The sequence below is a fragment of the Lacerta agilis genome, chromosome 8 (assembly GCF_009819535.1).
Source record: "Lacerta agilis isolate rLacAgi1 chromosome 8, rLacAgi1.pri, whole genome shotgun sequence".
Taxonomy (NCBI): domain Eukaryota; kingdom Metazoa; phylum Chordata; class Lepidosauria; order Squamata; family Lacertidae; genus Lacerta; species Lacerta agilis.
Genome location: NC_046319.1, coordinates 35,870,806 through 35,893,288, shown reverse-complemented (window position 1 = coordinate 35,893,288; position 22,483 = coordinate 35,870,806). Strand labels below are relative to the sequence as shown.

The window sequence follows — 22,483 nt, the reverse complement described above, 5'->3', positions numbered from 1 at the left end:
AAACATCCTGCCCCTTGTCTGCGTCTATCTCACAAAGAAATCAGAAACTTGATTTTTAAAAGTGGGTGAGTTCCAAACCTACCGCCTTTCAAGAGAGATCCCCTTGGTGGCAGGGGAGATCCGGGAATCACTTTAATTTTTGGTGTGTCTCATTTGTGTATAAACAAAACTGCTGGTCCTTTTTTTTAATGCGTTCAATTAACTGGTCAATTTCTAGCAAACGTCTCGCTGTTAGGGAGGGATGTTTGTGTTTATTCCTCTGCGCGCGCGCACAGACTTCTTAATTTCTTTTCTTTTCTTTTTTTTTGGTCCGCAAAACCAGGCCACAAGGAAATCGCTTCCTCGCGAGTATTACCAACTGGTTTTGAGTAGCACAGAAATGAGGTGGGGGAGGGTGTGTGTACGGAAATAGCGGAAGGTTAGGATCTAAGTGGCCTTTCAACACTTTTGGAAATGGACAAGCAGAAAGTAGTCTCTGGACACAGAGAAAGATTTTCTTTGGACGGAGAAGTAAGAGCAGTTGAAACCAAAAAGAGCGAAAGATCGTTGGGATGTTTATATGTAGGTGTCGGAGAAATAGAGTTTGGGAAGCGATTTAGCAGCTAGTTAATCCAGAATCATGTACGGAACGCCCAGATATTCTTCAAGCCCAAGTATCGCCCGTCGATTTAAGCACAATCCATGCGCTCAGGACTACTTATGTGGACGGATCCGAGTCTGGTTTACACCTCGGGAGCAAGTCCCGCCGATCTTTCCCAAAGAAGGGACGGCCTAAAATCCACACACACACAAACGAAGTAAAGTAAATGGATTTAGGCCTACCCACACCAATATACCCACAACAGATTACTCCAAATAGATTTAGGGTTTGGGAAGGGGTGAATCCATAGGGTCAATTGAAACCCCCTGTCCTCCAGTGAGGAGGAGGTGAACACGTGTGTGCGTGTGAAGGAATTATACGGGTTCGGGTGGAGCCTAGGAATGGGGGGGGGGAGAGATATCCTTCTTTGCATCAGGACAAGGTGGGATCGGCAGAGGGGTGATGGTGGCAGCATTGAACCGTTTGGTTGGAGGGAAGCCCCTTACAGCGCCCACCAATGTTGAGCTAAGATGCGGAAAAGAGACTAGGAAGAAGGAGGGGAGGAGGAGGGAGGGGGAGGGAGGGGGAGCAACTTGCCTGGCGGGCTGGAGAGGGAAGGGGAGGCGGGGACTCCTCCTGCTTCTTACGTCGTGCTGTCAAGAGCCGCCAGGCGCCCGCTGACTTGAGATAAAAGTTAAAGGCAACCGCTCCGGTTGGGGGCAGTACCCGCGACTCACCGGGCTGGGAAGCAGCAGCAGCAGCAGTAGCAGCAGCAGCAACTCCTCGCTGGCAGAAGCCTGGGAGGCCGGGTGGGGTGGCGGGTGGGGGAGAGCTGGGAGGAAACGCTGGTCAGGCAGGGGGTGGGGAGGGTGGGGGTGGGTTGAAAGCCCGCGCCTCCCGCGAAGCCTGAGAAACCGGGGAAGGGGGAAGGGCGAAGAGGAGGAGGGAAAAGAGGAGGAGGAGGAGGAAGTCTTTTCCCGCTTGGAACGCCGGATTAGGAGCAGAAGGCTCGGACACAGCCTCTCTGCTGGCTTGGATCGTGCGGAAGAGGGGCGGGTGGCGGCGGGTTTGGAGACGCGCCTTTTCCAGGTAGAGGGGGCTTTACTTCGCGTCCGGGGGTCCAGCGGACAGCTGTCCCCTCCTCTTCCCCCTCCCACGGCCTTGGCTCTCTCTCTCCACCTCCACTCCCCGTTAGTCAGGGTTTCGAGCCCGCAGCTTAGCTTGGACTGAAAGAGAAGGCGACTGGGATCGGCTCCGTTTCTTCTGCATTCCGGCTTGCAGCGCATTTACGCAACTCTCTGGAGGAAAAGCAAGGGCGTGGGGTGCAGGAGAGAGAAAGACCTGGGAGCGGGACGGGGGAGCTCAGACCCCCTCCCTGTTCCGCCCAGGAGCCAGTCCTTTGGGGAGGGGGCGGCGAACGGGAGCCGTCGATGACCGCAGGACTGCTGCGCGCTCCTTCCTCTCGACCCCCTCCGCCTCCTGCCGAGGCCGAGGCTTTTCCGATGTCGACAGCCTCCGACAAGGCGCAGCAGCAGCAGCAGCTGGGAGCAGTCATGGAATCGGCGTCGTCCACCACCTCCTCGACCCCCAGCAGCAGTAGCAGCAGCGGCGGCGGCGGCGGCAGCGGAGGAGGAGGCAGCGGCGGCACCAAAGCGAAGAAGTCCAACGCGGGCATCCGACGGCCGGAGAAGCCGCCTTACTCCTACATCGCCTTGATTGTCATGGCCATCCAGAGCTCGCCGTCGAAGCGCCTGACGCTGAGCGAGATCTACCAGTTCCTGCAGAGCCGCTTCCCGTTCTTCCGCGGCTCGTACCAGGGCTGGAAGAACTCAGTGCGTCACAACCTCTCGCTCAACGAATGCTTCATCAAGCTGCCCAAAGGGCTGGGCCGGCCGGGCAAGGGCCACTACTGGACCATCGACCCGGCCAGCGAGTTCATGTTCGAAGAAGGCTCCTTCCGACGGAGGCCTCGCGGCTTCAGGCGGAAATGCCAGGCCCTCAAGCCCATGTACAGCATGATGAACTTGAATTTCAACCACCTCCCGGACAGCTACGGCTTCCAGGGGCCTTCTTGCCCGCCCAACAGCCTTCCCCTAGATGGCGGCGCCCTAGGCATGATGAACGTCGACGGCATGGGACTGGCCGGCCACTCCGTACCCCACTTGTCTTCCAACGGAGCGCACCATTCCTATATGGGGAGCTGTGGAGGTGGAGGTGGAGGAGGCTCCGCCGGAGGGGACTACGGTCACCACGACGGTTCGGTGCCCGCCTCGCCTCTGCTCCCCGGAGGTGGCGTGATGGAGCCCCACTCCGTCTATTCCAGCACGGCGCCGTCCGCTTGGGCGCCCTCCGCCGCGCCGGGTTTGAACAGCGGAGCTTCCTACATCAAACAGCAGCCTCTGTCGCCTTGCAATCCGGCAGGGAACCCGCTCTCGTCGGGCTTGTCCACGCACACCCTGGAGCAACCTTACTTGCACCAAAACAGTCACAACACGGCAGAACTACAAGGTAAGGCCGGGCTGGTGTGGGGATGGGCGCCCCTGCGCGCCAGGGGGTGGGGTGGGAGGCTGGCAGGCTAAAGGGACAGAAGATCAAGGTTTTGATGGAGATCGGGAGAGAGAGCGGCGATTAGGCCGCGCGTAAACTGAAACAGGGAAGGAAACATGCCCAGAATTTGGCGAGCGCTTAGCGTAGAACGAGAGGCTAAAGGTTTTGTTCGGGGTTATGGGAACAGACGAAGCCAGGAGCTGCAAACCCAGAGAGAGGAAATCCCAAATGCATAGTGGATGTCTGTGAACAGACCTCTGAGCACCCAGTTGCAAGCAACGGAACAACAGGTTTCTTAAGGATCCGTAACCAACAAGTTCCGTGTTCACTTTTAGAGCTGGATATGTAGGCTAAAATATGTGACACCTGACCAAAAGTAACACTCTCCCCGGAGTAAGCCTGGAAACAACTACTGCATTCGACCCCATTTCCTATTAAACGAATGCTGGTACGCTTTGAAAATGTGGGGAAACCTGATTGTATAAGTTGTATAAGGTGATAAGTTATCCAGGTGACGTGAGAGCGGATCAGGGGCATCAGAAGTCAGTTCCTCTGCTGTGAGGGGAAAGCTACGCTTTAGGAGCGAGGTAGAGGTTGTTCCAAAGTGAAGTAAGGGTGCGCGTGAGATTTATGTGAGATCAGAGGGTACTGGAGCTAGGGAGGGCTGATTAACAGGGGTCAAGGGGCTGGATATGGGGAGCAAGCAAGATTGTGGATGTATAGTTAGAAAAATAGGGACCGTGGGCAGAAAATGGGGGATATTCCCCACCACCACCCAGTTTCAGCCTCATATCTTCCTCCAGTAGTTTTGCTCATAGAGAAAAGTCTCTGAAAGTCGCACCCAGAAATACAGACCCGGTGTTCTCAAGAATGCAAGAAGATGATGTATTTTGAGCAGTGTACATAAATATTGTGGGAGCCTTTTTATATTTTTTGCTTCGTTTAGTCAGAGTAGTTGATTTGAAGTTTTTGGGATTGATGAGGTTTCCTTCCTACCCACTCCACCTTCGCGCGCCCCCCCCAAGGGAAATTTAACGCTACCCATTAAGTAGGTGCGTTAGGAATAATTAAATCTGCTTCGGCCCTATTGATACTATTCCGAATAACGTTATGGATAATATTCCACGGACCTTATCAATGATTATACGTGCAAAAGCCTAGAAACTCTATTATATACTGATGGTTTGATGCCAGTGAAATCCATTAAAGACACATTGCAGATTCAGATAAAAAATACTTATATATAGTGTCATACAGTGTCATACAGTATATAGTGTCATACATATATAGTGTCATATAGTGTCAAACAGATGTAACACATTTTAGGGATCCAGTTATGGAATAAATAGGATTTTAATAGGAGTGTAGTCTAAATACAGTTGCAGCAATGCCTACCTACACTTCGGCTAATATATGTGCGCAAACTCTGGAATTGTATGGGGCATCACTGATTTGTCATTGCGTCACTTTTATTTCCTCGCTGCGGTTCCCTAAACATGACCCAATTTTACATCATAGAAAGGAGCATATTTCAAAACAAGAAACAGCGTGATTTGTGAAATAAGGTTGAGGTTCGGTTTTATTTTCTGGGGGGGTCAGAGAATTAATCCCAGTATAGTTCCTAATTCCTACCTCAAACGTGGCAGAAAGAAAACCTTTTCATAGTTGCATTAACATCATTCAGTACGTTGTGCCAATATATCTTAATGCCAACTGCCTTAAACGTATATACGAAAATATTGTTCTGAAGTCAGAAAAATGATGGTATAATTAATTTCCTTGTCGTCCCTATTATTATTATTATTATTATTATTATTATTATTATTATTATTATTATTATTAATTAAAGTCAACACCAAGAACGATACTGAGTCCTGTGGCACCTGAAATATTACCATTTATTGTGGCAGCTATCTGGCGACGTGGGATGCAACTCAGAAAGCTTACGGCAGACAAAATTGGTTAACCTTTAAGACGCTATAGAACTCTTGTTACTACTTGTTTAGTTTTTTTCTCCCCAACAATTGATTAACCCGGTTTAGCACCACCTCCTTTTGAGGCAACAACGACTTTAGTAATTATTAATAGTCGTCATATTTAATTAGCACTTCTAATACTGATCGGTCTCATCAGTTCAAAACCAAGTGCCACTGCAGCAATTAACGACAGCAGTGGTGACAAGGAGTAATTTTAGTCTAGCCAAAACCAAGCCCTTAAAAATATCCCAGTGATCAAAGTGTGAACTTAAAGCTGCATTCCTACACGCACTTACCTGGAAGGAAGCACATAGGACTGCGCTGTCAATTTCTCCCAATGAAACGAAACAGATTTTCAAAAAATGGTAATAGTAATAGTAGTAACAACAACAACAACAAAACAACAAAACAACAACAACAACAACAACAACAACAACAACAACAACGATCATCACCTCCCAATATACTCCACCTCTTGATTCTCGTAACAATCTTCTACTTAAAATTTCTCCCCAAACGTTCTCTCCCAGAGCTGATCTACGCAAAGGAGTCAATCCTGTGTCAGTATTTTACTGACTGCCTAATTTCAGTTGCCCTTTTGAACTCTCCTTTGTAGACAAAACATCTTTCTTTGCCTCAACCAGCTTTGTTAGGGCGGTTTTGTTTATTATTATTTTATTCCCCCCCCGCTGTCTGCTCTCCAAATAACCCCCCCCCCCTCCCCGCTCCGAACAGCCCCTCTGCATTCTCGACATTGCTTACCTTGGCCGGATTCTTTCGCGTTCAAGGAGGGCGAGACATCTTTGCAGCGGAGGCCTTAAGAGAAAAAGGGACCTACGCGATTAGTTTCGATTTTGCAAAAAAACATGAAAATGCACTACTCTCTTTCGGTGGTGATTGGGATGGGGAGACACCCCCCCATTACCCAATAAGTCTTAATAGCATGGGGATGATGAGGGATCCTACTAAGAGAGGAGGGAATAATGGTTTGAAACTGACCAGCCCAACAAGGGGAAATTGACAAGGTCTCTGTCGGTCACTGGAGAGGAAAGATAAGGGGTGTTAAGAGGCGAGAAGACAAGCGTTAGTTTGATTTTTTTTTCCAATTCGTAGGGGAAGCAGAGAGAAAATGTCCTTTCAGCGGACAAAAGGTGTTTTGAGTAAAGAAAAGCGTGCAAGCATTCAGAGACCTAAAAAATAAAATAGCCGAAACAAACGTGGAAGGGTTGTGCTCGGAAAAAGAATTAGCCTGATGCGCCGAAAGGCCGCGGCTAGCGAAGAGCAAAGTCCAAAGACTTTTAAAGAATTCCTCCTCCCTGTGGCCTTTTTGCGTGTGGGGTCCTGTGGTGTTGCTTCTGTTAGAAGAGAGGATTTTTTTTTTTTTTTACGGTTGGATCCTTTGTATTTTAACAGCTTCCCTCTAGTTTTAGCAGCCGGGCAATCAGGTAAGGGTCACGGCGAGCCACCGTCTTCTGACTCCCTGGTTCCGACTCCGATTCCAGCCGCTCCTCCTTGCTCCAAATGGAGCGGTCTACTGACCCGACAGGTCTTCACTTCTGTTTGGTCCGGGGCATCAGGCAAAGTTAAGGACAACTAGTAGCAATACAGGGGAGCAAAAAAGGCGCGTGGAAAACAATTGAGACAAACTGAGAAAAATTATGGAAAGTTGGGAGAAAATTCAAGCTTATTTTTTTACAGCCCAGGGGTGGGGGGTTTACTTTTTTTAAAAAAAGCAAGCTATAGCAACCACCTCACCTTCAAAATATAAAGACTCACTTCTCCTACTGTTTCTTTAACCTGCTTTTAAAAAAAAGCAACATAAAGGGGATGGGAACATTTTATTTTTTAAAAAAATACATTCCGGACAAATGAGGGAGTTATAAATCTTGGATATCATTCTGACTTCTGCCACATGAGTTTGGAAACCAAATAATCCATTTTTAAATGGGGGGAGGGGGGAGGGGATGGCCACGGCCACAGAAGGCATGCAAAAAACAACATTTAAAAAAGGCATTGGTCACTACTACTACTACAACAACTAATAATAATAATATTTTTGTAAGTTCTTTACTTGGTTAAATCACCATGAAAAGGACAACCAATTAATTAAGAAATCATTCTACTGTCATATAGGCTCAAAAGTGTGTTTTTTAAAATAAAAAATCACTTAAATAAGTCCATTGTGCAGTCTGTATATGCTGTTGTTAACTGCTCTATAGATGGATAGATATAGGGCTGTTGTTTTAAAAACTGAAAGGGTTTACAATTCTGAAAGGGAGAGGAAGGCTAATTCTATCCATTGCAAGTTGTTAACCACTAAATATGAGTAATCCAGTTACTGTGTGAGGAAGTGTTCTATGAAATTTGTTAATTAGGAACCAATGTTCCAGACTGATTAGATTTTACAATGAAATAAGTATATTTAAATACTACCAGCAGATGTGGATCCATAGATAATTTTTTCCACAAGTTACTGCAAAGGCCTGCCCTGATCCTGTAGCATCAGCCATGCAATGGGATGGGTGGGTAGAAGAAAGGTATATTCCTTTTCAGAAGAAGGAGCAAGGTTAATATCTGCTTTTAATAAAATGTCTGATTGTGGTCCAAAACCTGATAGGTTTTGTTTATGTTCATTGCAAGTCTTCACTGGAGTACAGTAGTAATTTAACCCTAGAAATAATTAAAAGCCAGGGCTTGTTTTTCCTTTGGCTTGAATGAAAGCAAGTCCTCCAGATTTATCAAGAAAGCCAAATCTATACACACAAGTACCAAAAAGAAAAAAGAAAAAAAAGCCCAACCCTCAGTCCTCCTTCCTTGGCCAGCCAGGAAACAGACTGTCCCATCCCATCCTGCTATTTGCGAATGGGCAAAATTCCCATTCCAATCAAGTGGGAATTTCCTCTGATTAAGAACGGCAGAGTTCAGAGTCCATAACATCAGCTAGCTGGGTCTAACAGATTCCAAGGGGTTGATGAAGCCCCTCCCAGGGGGAGATCTTGTGGACTGGTGCCTATTGTCACCATAAACTGAGGTGGAAGAAGGTGAGGCTCCAGACTTGAATTGCGTAACCAGTTGTAGACAAGCAACAGGTCTGTGGAATTGTGTTTCTCCAAGAGAAGCACCCTAGGCTTCTGTATGGCAGGCTGCTGTTGCAGGTTGCTGTAACTACTACTACAGAGTTTCAGAAGCACTTTGTGATATGGCATGAGGTTCTACTAGTCAAGGGATGAAGGGGAGATGTGTTCAAAAATTCCACCCGCGCATGCCAGAAGTGGAACTCAGCCACATTGGAATCTGCCCTTCTACTGAGTCAGACCACTAGCTTACGTAGCTCAGGCCTACTGAAGTCATCATCCTCTCCCCACTCCGCCTCCCTCCCCCCCAAGCTAATTTCAGCCTAATGAAAGCTCAGTAAATCTTCAGGTTTTGCTCCCTGCTTGCAACTAAAACACAACATAGAGGTTGTGAGGCACCTGGTAAGTCCCAGTATGTGGAGGATAGCAAGCTGCACAGGTTCTGTTACCCATTTATTATCCTTGACCATACCTGGCAGTAGCTCTCCAGTCTTCTGTTAATATAGATATTTATTGATCCTTGGCCAAAGGTATACAAAAGTTCATACCCAATACAAAGTTTCCATTTATAGTACACTGGAGTAAAAGAAATGCTTCTAAAATCTGTTGTGAAAAGGAAAAGAGGAGGAAAGAAGAAAAAAAGAAAAAAGGGGGGAAGCAAAAAAAGAAAGAAAGAGGAAAGACAGACAGAAAGATGAAAGAAAGAAAGAAAGAAAGAAAGAAAGAAAGAAAGAAAGAAAGAAGAGAGAATTCTATCCCATTGTTCTTACATGATGTCCCCTTAGTGTTAGAAATGTAAAAAACTGAGCCTCAGACATGTTCTAAGTGAGGCAGCTACTCTGCCTCAGAGCTGGACTTCTTTGGCATCTTACATCAGGGAAAGGGCCACACACATCTCAATGATGGATCATCTGCCTCACATACAGATGCTCCCAGATTCAGTGCCCAGCATTTCCAGGTAGGGCTGAGAGACTCCTGCCCAAAACCACTGCCACTGCCAGATAGTGTTGACAGTACTGAGCAAGATGAACCAATGGTCTGACTCAGTAGAAGAAGGCTTCCTGTGTTTCTTATGTGTTCCTTCAATGAGGCAGAATGAAGCAGCTGCCTTTGCTCTCTTAGCTAAAAAGAGAAACCCTCAGGTGGCCATTTCTGAGGGGCGGAAAGTGGGTCCATCACCAGTGCTGAGGTAGGATTCAACTACCAGCCTAGTCAGATTTTGTGCACAGAATGGCGAATGCACAGTCTTGTCCTTTGCCGCAGGCAGTAAAATGGCCAATGCTGTAATCAACCGACAGAGGGGTAGCCCTTAAAGCTTAACATGCATGCAGAATAACCCCAAAGGAATGAACTTGTTATCAACATAGTCACTCAAGCTTTGTTGATTGACACCTATAGTGGAACACAAGACCACCTGGATGTCACCAACTAAGTTCTACTCAGAGTAGAGCCATTGACATTAATGGACCTAAGTTATTCCTATCCTGTTAATTAATTTCAGTGGGTTTCCTCTACGTAGAACTTAGCTGGAGACAACCCGCAGTTTCTATATCCATGCTGAAGCAAAGTATAATCTAGGTTCTAATTCTGCAGTTTCATATCTCCAGGGTGACCTATTTCCCCCCTCCTCTCTGTCTCTTGCCTTCTTCCCAGTCACTTAAATCTGCTCTCTACTTTTCTTTCAGGAATCCGGTACCATTCTCAATCTCCAAGCATGTGTGACCGGAAAGAATTTGTGTTCTCCATCAACGCCATGGCGTCATCTTCCATGCATTCGGGAGGTAGCGGCTCTTACTACCATCAGCAAGTTACATACCAAGACATCAAACCTTGCGTGATGTGACAGTAGGGCTGGGGAGCCAAGCTTTCTTGGAGGGGCAGCCAATCCCCAAAGATCCAAGTGAAAACTGTATAGAACTGTGGAACTTCCTTCTACAAGCCCCTTTAGGAGCCAAAGAACCTCCCCAGAAGCTAGACTGATAGTTGCTCATGAGGTATATGAATATTCGAAACATCTACAGAGAGGAACACGCTGTTCTCAAGGAAGCCTTGAAGAGGAGCAAAGATGCGTTGTGTGTGCTTTCTTTTCTTTTTTTTGTAGGGGAAGGTGAAGCACAATGCCAAAACACTAAGTACTCAATTGTCTGTTCATCTTGGGTCTCAGTACATTCAGAACAGTGATCTGGTTTAAAAAATAATAATCCAAAAACCACTTTTCAGTCTGTGTGGTTTCCTCCCCACTCCCGCTTAAAAAAAGGAATAGGATTCAAGTGAACTCTGCTTAAAAATATATATATATATCCTACCCCCAAATCTTCCACAATTTTAAATGATCATTAATGAAAATGGATTCTAAAATTTGAGGGTCAGGGATCTGCCGTACAAAGGAAAGGTACAAAGGAAAGCAGCACAAATAATGCAGACAGCGATGGTGAACGACAGCCATTTCCATGTGGTGTCCATCATTGGGTCCTTCACTCAGCAACCAGAATTGGCTTCCAGTTGTAGCCTCTCTTGCTATATTTTAGGGACTGAGCATGAAATATGCATACGGCTCATTGTATATTTGACCTCTGATTCAGGGCAATGGCGGCCTCTCCAGACACCTGAGTGAGTGCTGAGATGGTGCTCTTCTTCCCATATCTTCTTTCCTAGATCGTAATTGTGCATTGAGTTTCCAAAGCCTTCTCTACCTTCATGTGTTGGTGGGAATTTGAAAAGCAGGATCAGACACACACACACACACACACACACACACACAATCAGAAAATGCAACAGTAGAACTGAGGATGTTGGGCTGGGTGCTCAATCACACGATCCTGTAGAAATTACTCCACTTCTTTCTGACCGTACCCAAGCCTATTTTAAATAGTAAAGTACCAAATTACAAAGAAAAAGCACTTTGAGAAATAAAGGTTAAAAATGGAAACAATTAACAAGGCTCACGCTTTTATTTATTCAACATTTTAATAAAACACAACAGCAGCCTTGGTCAATCAGTATTAAAGTGGTTAATGTGTTGGCAATATTTGCCGTAGGGACTGTGTGAAATAACCATTGTAAATGTCAAAAGCAGCAGCATGGCAAAGCAATTTTCTCTATGTTTTATATATAATTATATATTATATATATAAAAATATAAATATGAAGGACGCTTTTGTCATTCCCTCCCCCCCCTTTTGCCTGACTGTACAGTTCGGTGGCACACCTATTTTAAGTTTCATTCTGCACTGTATAAAAGTGTAATGACAGTGGAAGGGGTTTTAGACCCCCTGCTTTTGTGTACGTTTGTCCTTTTAAAAAAAATGGAATGCAAATAAAAAAAATGTATGGTATTCATACACAGCCTTCACAAATTGTATAACCCGTAAATAAATCATCGTGTGGCATAGACACCTGTGTAGTGGCATACTGAGAATAAAACTCAGAGAAGATTAGGTTCCCATCTTGTCATTGAGGGGCACCAAACGATCCCAGCTGTACATTTGGATCTCTGTGTTTAGGGAGGACAGTGAGAAAAAAATTACCCTTTTACCTTTCTACTCTGAATGATTGTGCCAGGCTCCAGCTTAGGGATTTTGCATTCAGGGTAGATACAAATAACAGTAAGGGCAATAATAAATATATTTTTATTATTTATTTTGATTTCTTACACATGCTTCACCACAAGGTGTCAAGGTGGGTTACAGAGATTTAAAATGAAGTTTGGTGTAGTGGTTATAGTGTCAGACTAGGACAGGGGTAGGCAACCTCAGGCCCAGGGGCCGGATACGGCCCAATTGCCTTCTCAATCCGGCAATCAGCGTGTTTTTACATGAGTAGAATGTGTCCTTTTATTTAAAATGCATCTCTGGGTTATTTGTGGGGCATAGGAATTCGTTCATTCCCTCCCCCCCCAAATATAGTCCAGCCTACCACATGGTATGAGGGACGGTGGACCAGCCCACGGCTGAAAAAGGTTGCTGACCCCTGGACTAGGACTTGGGAGACATGGGTTTAAATCCTCATGCGGCTAGAAAGTGTTACCTTTATAGCATGTCTTCTTTCCCTCTGTGTACCATGGAAATAAAAGAGCCAATCGCTTCAGGTGAGGGTTCCTGCACTTCTTACAGATGTTTCAGGTAGTTCCATGAAGTTTCATGCACACAAAAGCTCATACCAAGAACAAACTTAGTTGGTCTCTAAGGTGCTACTGGAAGGATTTTTTTTATATATATATTTACTATGGCAGACCAACACGGCTACCTACCTGTGGCTGCATCCAAGTTAGTCACACTCAGACAAAATACATTTAACCCAATGGACTTAACACAATCACTTTCATTGGGTCTTCTCTGCACATTACATAGTCAGACGCAACCTTAGGAGCTAGAAAGAAGAAGAAAAACATGCAAACAATATTTTAGCTAGTTGTGCAGTTAGAGGTGTTAAGCATGGCTCTTCTTTCCAGTCTTCTATCCAAGATTTTCACAGGCCTCATGATGCTTGAAAAGTATCCTTTAAACAATAATCTAAAAAAAAAAATCCTCTAAAGTTTAAACAATACACTTTACAAATAATTGATTTTTTTTAATAAAAAAATTGGGTTGGATGCAGACCAAGTGATCTGAACTTAGTTCCTGTTGAACTTGATGGGACTTAAGGCATGACTGATTTGACTCATTGTTTTCAACTAACTGACAATGCAGACCTAGGCGTGTTTGCTTAGAAGCAAGCTCCACTGTGTTTACTGAGACCTACTCCCAGATATGTGTGTATAGGATTGCAGTATTAAGTGCAATATACACATCAAGCTGAGAGGGTGCTGTAACAATGACTTTGAATGGACGGAGAGAGGCGGGGAGATGGGGATGAAGACCAATTTTTGGCATCATACAGGGTGCCGCTGAAATTTGAACGCCCAAAGTCCACCGCTGCTTATGTTCTTTATAATATTTGAGAACACACACCAGAGGTAGGTAAGAAGTTTATGAAACCATGCATAGCATGGAGAAAGCGGATGGAGAAAAGTTTCCACCCCCTCTCCTAACACTAGAACTCATGGACATCTAATGAAACTATTGGAAAATTCAGGATAGACCAAAGGAAGCACTCCCTTATGCGGTATGTAGTTTAACTAAACAGTTTGCACCTTGGAATATAGTGTCACGATGCTTCAACCTTGCTAATGCTGAATCTATTCCTGGTTTGCTTCTTGACATGTTATATTTGCTTCCAGGTTTCCAGGCTAAGCTCTCTGCTATTTGTATTGCGGTCACACGTGCAAATCCCTGTCCACGTCCTGGCCGGAGGCAGGTCAAGGGCTGACCTGACCCAAGGGGAGTGGAACCTGCCCAGGTGATCCCGCCCGGTGCCGCAAACACCGCCCACCTGGGAAGGGAGGGCGGGAATTACTGTTGAATGAATGTTGGGCAGCACTGTTATACCCTTCCCCGTCTAGAGCAGCAGAGCAGCAGAAGTAAGTTAGAAAAGTCTAGCCACTCATTTGTGCCCTGGACTGAATCACTGGTTCTTGTCACTTGAAGGTCTGCACTGGCAGCCTAGTACAGCTTCACTGTAAACTCCCAACACTTGTTTTGGAATATTTTCAGTACAAGAACCTAGGCCAATACAAAATCATTGCCACCAGTGAAACCTTACTCAGAGTAAAATAAAAAATTCCATCCAGTAGCACCTTAGAGACCAACTAAGTTTGTTCTTGGTATGAGCTTTCGTGTGCATGCACACTTCTTCAGATACACTGAAACGGAAGTCACCAGACCCTTAAATATAGTCAGGGAGTGGGGAGGGGTATTACTCAGAAGGGTGGTGGGAATGGGTGATCAGCGGATAGATGTGGAAAACCTGTTGATGACTGTTAACGACTGTCCCACCACCCTTCTGAGTAATACCCCTCCCCACTCCCTCACTATATTTTAGGGTCTGGTGACTTCCGTTTCAGTGTATCTGAAGAAGTGTGCATGCACACGAAAGCTCATACCAAGAACAAACTTAGTTGGTCTCTAAGGTGCTACTGGAAGGAATTTTTTATTTTATTTTGTTTTGACTATGGCAGACCAACACGGCTACCTATCTGTAACTTACTCAGAGTAAACCTACTGAAATGAATGAACCCAAGTTAGTCAATTATTAACTCCAGTGGGTCTGCTCTGAGTAGGTAAAGGACCCCTGGATGGTTAAGTCCAGTCGACTTTCAGGTGCAGTGCTCATCTCCGCTTTCAGGCTGAAGGAGTCGGCGTGTGTCTGCAGACAGTTTTTCTGGGTCATGTGGCCAGCATGACTGAACCGCTTCTGGCACAACGGGACACCGTGATGGAAGCCAGAGCACACAGAAATGCCATTTACCTTCCCGCCACAGTGGTACCTATTTATTTACTTGCACTGCACTGGTGTGCTTTCAAACTGCTAGGTTGGCAGGAGCTGGGACAAAGCAAAGGGAACTCACCCTGTCACGCAGATTTGAACTGCCGACCTTACAATCAGCAAGCCTGAGAAGCTCAGTGGTTTAGACCACAGTGCCACCTGTGCATTGGGTGCAGCCCCAAGTCTCCATGCTACAGACAATTTGCTGCTAAGGAGTGTGGTGGAGTCTCCTTCTTTGGAGGTCTTTAAGCAGAGGCTTGACAGCCATCTGCCAGGAATGCTTTGATGGTGTTTCCTGCTTGGCAGGGGGTTGGACTGGATGGCCCTTGTGGTCTCTTCCAACTCTAATGTTCTATGATTCTATGATAAATTATCCCAAATATACAATGCAAAAAAAATAAGCCTAATTTCCTACTTCCAAATATCTACGCAAAAGCTGTAGCTTTTTCGTTGGAAGGGTTGGGATGTAACTCAGCTTGCACCAGGGGCAGGAGTAGCTAGAGAGAGGAACCTCCATGTTTCCTAGACTGTCCTCTCTGACTTAACTTGTTCTGACCTTCCCTCAGGTGCTTGGCTCATGTCCTGTTTCCTGTTTCTCACCTGGGGAGAGGAGACACAGTTTGTTTCTGTCCTGCTGAGATGCAACAGCAAGCATGTCTCAAGGCACATCCACCTACTTTGTATAGAATGAGGGCTCTTTCCTATCAAGCATGCATTTCCTGTAATAAGTGTAGCTTTCTTGTTTTCCTAAATTCAGAGCCTCAGTGTGATTATAGTCAGCGAGTAGAGTTTGCTCCTCCAACAGAGATTCAGTGTCAAGTGCTAATGCCACCATCTAGCTGGCTACTGCTAGAAGCAAGATGCTGAGCCATTGGTCTCATTCCAAAGAGCTCCACATAAAATGATAGAGAAGAAAGGGAACATCTAGTCCAGTCTGCTGCTCAGGGCAGGAACTATAATGCACCTTGAAGTGTGCACTAAATGCCCTGCTTGGTGGAGGACACTTTACCCTGGATGTAAACACAGTGATAATTTGAATATAGAAAATATGGAAGTGTGCTCCTCTAGTAGGGAATCCACATTAAGTTCAACTTCTGATGAGCATTTTAACTCCAAATGCCAACATTTCCCCCTCCATCTGTGAAACAGTCCAAATCCAGTCAAAATTCTACTCTTTCTGTTTTTTTCATCTACAAAACATGTTCAAATTGATTCAAATAACTTGAAGGGATACATGTAAAAAGGAATATGATTATGACAGATACTTCCCTCCCTCACTGTCTCTCTGTTTTAAAGAAGTAGTTTCAAAAGGGATTTAATCTGCACAAAGTTCATACTAATTAAGCATTTTGGGCCACTATTCCCTTCTTCCTCCAATATTCAGGATTTTATAATGCCAGAGATGCACTCCTCTTCAGCAACTTCAATGGCAATTTATTTTAAAGGAATATATAACAGTCCTGTGGAAAATAATAAGGGAAAGGTAGCCTTTTTTAAAAAAGGGGGGCACCCACTGGGAAGATCTCCAACCCAAACTTCATTTCATAAATGGGACCTGTGTGTGAACACAGAAGTAGGGATAGATGATTCACTTTTGCATGTCTTCATTCATAAATTTGTCCAATCCCATCCGATCCCATTTGCGACTCTTTCATTTAAAATGTACAGTAATGCACATTAATTTTGCAAATATACACCTATAATGTATGCTTTGAGGTGGGAAATGTATCCCAAAAGTCTGGATAAGTGCAAAAGCCAAGTGCAAACTGTTCCACTTTACAATGCAAGCTGAACAGAATCCTCAAGCACCCATACCTTAAACTGGAGTGTTCTTGCCATGTACTTACATAGTGGATACTGATTTTTTTTTTTAAAAAAAAACTTTCCATAATTTTCTGTAAGATTAACAGTGCTAACCCCTTGCCAGCCAACTCAGAAATAAGCCCCACTGAGTTTAGCAGGTCTCATCAGCAGGTATGTCGGTACAAGATTTCAGTCCTCTAATCTTCCGATTTCACCCATCGTGTTTGCTCCTTCTCTGACCCCAAACCTTACTTCACAGATTGTTATATCCTGGAGTATTATTATGATTAATAATAATTACTGATATCCTGGAGATACTTCCCAAAAGTTGCATTTTGAAAATACCTGCAGATGATTAATAAAAAAATGGTACAATTAGAAAAACAAAAAAATCAGCTGTCAATGGCCTATGAAAACAAGAAGAAAGATTTATTTTCATAGTTGTTCTAAACTGTTTTTTAATATTGTGTTTTAATGCTGTTACCTGTCCAGGGACCTTAAGGTGAAGGGCAGGTTGTAGTTATTAATTACTACTATTACTACATTTTTTTTTCTATCCAAGGCCCACCCTATTCCTGTGAATGTAATTTGTTTTAACTGTTTTTAATGTTGTTATAACCCACCCTGGACCTGCTGATTCAATTCAATGTTGATGCTGCTGACAATAATAGTATCCCAGCAGTAGAATCTCTGGATCTAGTGGTCAACACTTCCCCATCTTCTCTCTCTCCCCCTCCAATTTGTTTCAGTGGGGTCTTTACTGGGAAACTTCTCAATGGATTCTGGCTGTTATCATTTTGCCTTTCGATTTCACCTCTCTCTGAGCTGAAATTAACTAGCATGAAATCCTAGTTAAAGACTCCCTCTCCCTTCCCCCCTGCACACACTTCCCTCTTCTCCTCTCTGGACCCACCACAGTTCCCAGCCTCTCTGGAGATCTACCTTTCACAAAGCTGTTTCTTCTCAGACCTGATTATTCTGAGCCCAAGGGGGATTTCTCTCGGCTCAGCTTACAACGAAATTATCAATAACTTCAGCAGAGGCAATTAATGGCACAAATGCCTCGCTGTGTGGATCAAGCTTGGCATGTAGCTGGCCATTTCTGCAGGTTGGGATTGTGTGTGGATTTTTTCTTTTCTTAGTAAAGCAACATTCATCAAGCGGAAAGAGAAGGAAAGAAAAATACCCCATCTCAAGCCCTAACTGAAATCGGAATACTGTAGCAAGAAGTCTGGGGGGAGCGGAGAGGAGGCAATGTCAATGCATACTGGAGAAATTTTTCAAGAAGCAATATGTTTGCTCACCTTCCCACCTTCCTAAATAATACCTTTCAATCAGATTCCAGAGAAACTTGACATTGAAGCAACCATCCCTTCTAGGAAGTGTACATGTTTGCAGAGTGGTAGAGTTCAAATCCCCAATGAAAACTGCAGGTTTATTCTCCTGATTATCATCTAGATCTGTTGGTCCCAGAAACTTGCTTCCTCTCTCCCCTCCTTGAAAGAATGCTCCAAAGTCCAGTTAACTGGGAGGGGACAGCAAAGTGAGGCAAATGCTGGCCCCTGCCACTAGCTTCCCAGGATGAACATCAAGGCAAGGGGAAGGCCAGCTTGCTCCCTTCCATTGCCCAGAGAAAGAGCAGGTGCTCCAGCGCTTGCTTTCTTCTGCCCTCCCCATCCCCTTTTCCTTATGTATCCTTGTGAGCTGGCAGGCAGGGACTGTCTTACCTTTTAATGTATGTAGGCCACTTAGGAAAAGGGTCATGATTATGATGAAGAAGCATTTAGGTTTGGCCTTTACTTATGTCAGACAATAAAGTGTCAAGCCTGATATCCTGTACAAGGAAGGAGCAAAGATGACACATCTTGAATTGTGGGCATGCCTGCCAAGGGGCTTGGTCTGCAGGCTCCAGGTGAGATTTTGCATGGTTACAGATGGCTCAGTGTTGAGTGAACCAGCCAAACCAGAACATGCCTTGGATGCCAGCTATTCCACAGGCCATTGAGCTCAGACTAAACAGGCAGGTCCCCTTTCCACGCAATGCACCTTTTGACAGGGAAGTGAAGATAAGGCCTCAAGGTTTCTAGAGTGGATCAGTGCACATTCACCCCATCAGGCCTCTGCCCCTGCAAAGACAGAGCCTTCCCCATGCTTTTTGATCTGGGCTTCCATGTGTATTGAATGGACGCTGCTACAGGTAGACCCTAAGTAGGCAACAGCCCTTTCCGCTTTTTGGGCCTGTCCCCAGTAACTGGCTTCCAGTGGTAGACTGCCCCTGAACATGGAAGATTTAAAGCCCTAAACGGCTTCATCCCTGTATACTTGAAGCAGCATCTCCATCCCCATCATTGAGCCTGGACGCTGAGGTCCAGTTCTGAGGGCCTTCTGGTGGTTCCCTCACTGTGAGAAGTGATGCTGCAGGGAACCAGGCAGAGGGCCTTCTTGGTAGTGGCGCCTGCCCTGTGAAACGCCCTCCCATCAGATGTCAAATAGATAAACAATTATATGACTTTCTGAAGGCAGCCCTGTTTTGGGGAAGCTTTCAAAGTCAGAAGTTGTGTTGTGTTCTTTTATAATCTGTTGAAAGCTGCCCAGAGTATCTGGGGCAACCCAGTCAGATGGGCAGGGTACAAAAAATATATCATCATCATCATCATCATCATCATCGGCTCTCAGCTGTTGCTGTGCAGCCACCAATGGTGTTTTATGCACCATTGCATTGAATCCAAGGGCACCCATGAAGCTGTCATGAAGACCAATGTTGACGACAAAGGAATGGGCCACCCAGCCTGCTTCCAAAAACTATGCGGACTCCAATGCAGCCTTGTCCCACCAGCTCTATTCTTATCGCAGCAAGAATCCACATCTCTGCTGGGAATCAGACACCGAGTGTGTCTGGTTATGGTCCATTTAAGCCACACATGACAGCAGTCGCCCTGTTCTTTTGCAAAGACCACGGCAGGGGTAATGGGGGGGGGCGATATTTATTTCGCACAAGGATTTGCCAACTGGATTCCCTCCACCCCAAGCTGTCTGACAGTCGTGAACATTTTTACTGGCTTGTGAACGCATTTCAGGGGGCCTGGTAGCTGCCATTACATACCATACCACGAAGCACTGGATGTTCTCTAGCGTTCATGAGGGAGCCTCCATTCATTTCCCTGGAGGAGGGCAGCTTTTCATAGACTCCTCCTGCACACTTGGATTTAGTCCCCATCACACCAAAGTGAAGATGGAAGGCATCGTAACATGAAAGAGTTCCTTCGGAGCACACTAAATTCTACTCAGAGGAGATCCAAGTAACACTCAGAGGAGATCCAAATAACACTACAGAGCACTTTTTCAGTCCTGGCCCATTCCACCTTCACAGGCGTGGCTTCCCCGAAAGAATCCTGGGAATTGTGGCTTTTTCTGGGTTCTGGGAACCATAGTACCCTGAGGGTTAACAGCTCTCAGCACTCTTAACAAACTAGTCTCCAGGATTCTTGAGGAGAAGCTGCGATTGTTTAAAGAGAACTTTAAACGGATAGCATGGATGCAACCCCATTGAATGGAATTTAGTTGTATATAAACCTCTATGCTTGCAATGAATTTTTGGGCCAATGCATTAAGAGTGTTGGGCTAGGACTGGGGAGACCCCAGGTATACAACCACAACTCAGTCATGAAGCCCATTGGGAGACCTAAGGGCAGTCACTTTCACTCAGCATAACCCACCTCACAGGGGTGTTATAAGGATTTTTTTAAAAAATGAAGAGAACACCATATGCCACCTGGAATTCCTTGGAGAAAAACCAAGGGGCAAATGTAATTAATAAAGAATAAAACCCAAACATTTTATTTATTTATTTGACTTATGTATCACCATCATAAGATATCATGGCGGTTCGCAAGATAAACATTCAAGGTAAAAGGTAAATATAGCTTGGGGCAGGGCCTGGATGAGGCCCTGATGTGTTGATTCAGAATACCACAGCTCTACAAGGTATACACCAATGCCTGCATCAGTCCTTGTTAAAATTCAGAGGGAGGAATCTAGGAGAAATGGCTATGTCAGCGGTGAGACACACTAATCAGGAGGTGCAGATATTTAATTTTTACTGAATTCAAAATCTGGCACAATTTCAGTACTGTATCACATTTTTGGACCCCCCTTTCCGATGTTTTCTTGGAACATTACATAGACCATATCTCCCTGTTCCCTGCTCCCCCCCCATGCCCACATACCAAACCTCTCAATTAGTATGACTTTTTATGATCAGTTTTATTTGGTTACTTAAATAACGTCTAACTTACCTTTCCACCCCAAAGAGTACTGACGGTGGTTACCAGTAAAACAGACCATAAAATATAAAAACCGTAAACATAAAACCAAACAAACTGGGGAATGTAGGAGAAGGAAAGATAGATGCTTAAAAACCATGCGGAGATGCGTGGCCTAAGATTTCAATGGATGTTTGATGCACCAATTGCGCTGCCTGCTGGCCACTCATGGAATTTATGACTGCTAAGAAGTGATTGACTTTGGAAAACTGTGTAACTTACCAGCTGATCCTATGCAAGTTTATTTGAAAGCGAGCAAACCTGCAGAGAGTTCTAGCCATAAAGTGTTAAAAAAAGATATATATATTTTAAAAAAGGTAAAGACCTGTGTACCTTTATGATGCTGACACTTTTGTAAATGCATTTATAACGACATTCGTCAAAATGGGGAGATGTTGGTGAATTCTAGCCAGGCAGACATTTGCTCCTAAATCATATTACGACAATTCATTTAGGTTTCTTAAAATAAAATAAAAAGTATTTCTGGAGTTTTCCCTCCATTTCCCGGCACTTCATATTTTGAGTCCCCTTGCTGTTTGGAATGGAAATTAATCTTGAAATGCCAGAAATAGCCCCAAGGTATTGGGATATACTCCTTTCTGCGAAAAGCTCTCCAAATCTAATGGTCAGCAAGCGAAGCCACACCTGGAAGAAGCAGGATATAATAATGCTTCCCTGGGGATTTGCAAGGAACCAGGAGTTTATGTACAATAGGAATTGCTGTGCCTGTTTACATGCAGCAGCAAAGAATGACTCCCATATATCAACAACTTGAGTGATTGTTTCCTTTTGGAGATGAAAACTTTGCTTTCTGTAAACGAAACAGTCCAAAGTCATAGAAATCATCTACGAAGGCAACCAGCTCTTAATATAGCAACTGTTAAAATTCTTACCAAAACAAGAGGAAGGTATTTTTCTTTTCTCTTTTGCAAGACTGTGGCACTCCAGTTATTGGTGAGTTCTCATCTGCCCCAGTCAACATGGGCAATGGTCAAAATTGCACCCACCCTCTGGAATACCTTTCTACATGCTGTTTATACGGCAGGGACTGTGGCAAGCTTTAAGCACCACAGGATAACTAACTAGTACAAATTGGTGTGGGAAACAGCTCTTTTAGAAAGACTGACAAATAGATTACGGACGTGCTGGGAACAAAATAAGAGAGACAATTTTACTTCTGTCTGGTTTGATTTCTTAATGTACGCTATGTCACTGTCCCAGAAAACGAACAACCCCCCTCCCCCTGCCATCTGGTTAACTTAGCTGCAATCTCTTTTTAACAATATCTCCACTCCTCTCACGTATTACAACCTTCTTACCTGCAAGGCAGTAAGAAACGCAGTTGTCAACGCTGATACCATTTCACAATAGGGAAAAACCACTACCACACCTTTCTGGGAAAACTCAAGATACTGGAAAGGCTACTATATCATAGCTACATGGATGTTTTTATTTTATGTTTTGTATTCTACCAAAACTTTCTATCTCTATGGCCTAAATCAATATTTTGGATAATGTGTTATCCACATGCTCTTGTATACGTGTATGCAAGTTATTTCACCATTTTGTTTTTTCTATTTATAGGAAAATAAAATTAAAAAGAAAGCAAAAACACACGCCTGCTCTCCACCAGGGACTCTAATTTTACCCCAGTGTTTTTCAACCTTTTTTGGGCAAAGGCACACTTGTTTCATGAAAAAAATCACGAGGCACACTACCATTAGAAAATGTTAAAAAAATTAACTCTGTGCCTATATTGACTATATATAAAGTAATTCTCTTGAATAGGAATCAAATAAACAAATTTTTCCCATGGCA

At 44.5% G+C, this 22,483-nt stretch overlaps 1 protein-coding gene across 1 annotated transcript; it reads left to right on the top strand.

The window, feature by feature from the left end:
* The first annotated feature begins 1,470 nt into the window (after positions 1-1,470).
* On the top strand, positions 1,471-10,373 carry FOXF1 (forkhead box F1). The gene is made up of 2 exons (XM_033156904.1): positions 1,471-3,088; positions 9,863-10,373. Exons 1-2 carry the CDS (start codon positions 2,011-2,013, stop codon positions 10,018-10,020), a joined length of 1,236 nt encoding a protein of 411 aa, XP_033012795.1. The 5' UTR covers positions 1,471-2,010; the 3' UTR covers positions 10,021-10,373.
* Positions 10,374-22,483: the final 12,110 nt, after the last annotated feature.

Bases quoted from the DNA above. Each gene is read 5' to 3' on its own strand.
- FOXF1 (XM_033156904.1), top strand. From the start codon at position 2,011: ATGACCGCAGGACTGCTGCGCGCTCCTTCCTCTCGACCCCCTCCGCCT. The intron at 3,089-9,862 runs GTAAGGCCGGGC...CTTTTCTTTCAG, and splicing joins CAACACGGCAGAACTACAAG to GAATCCGGTACCATTCTCAA.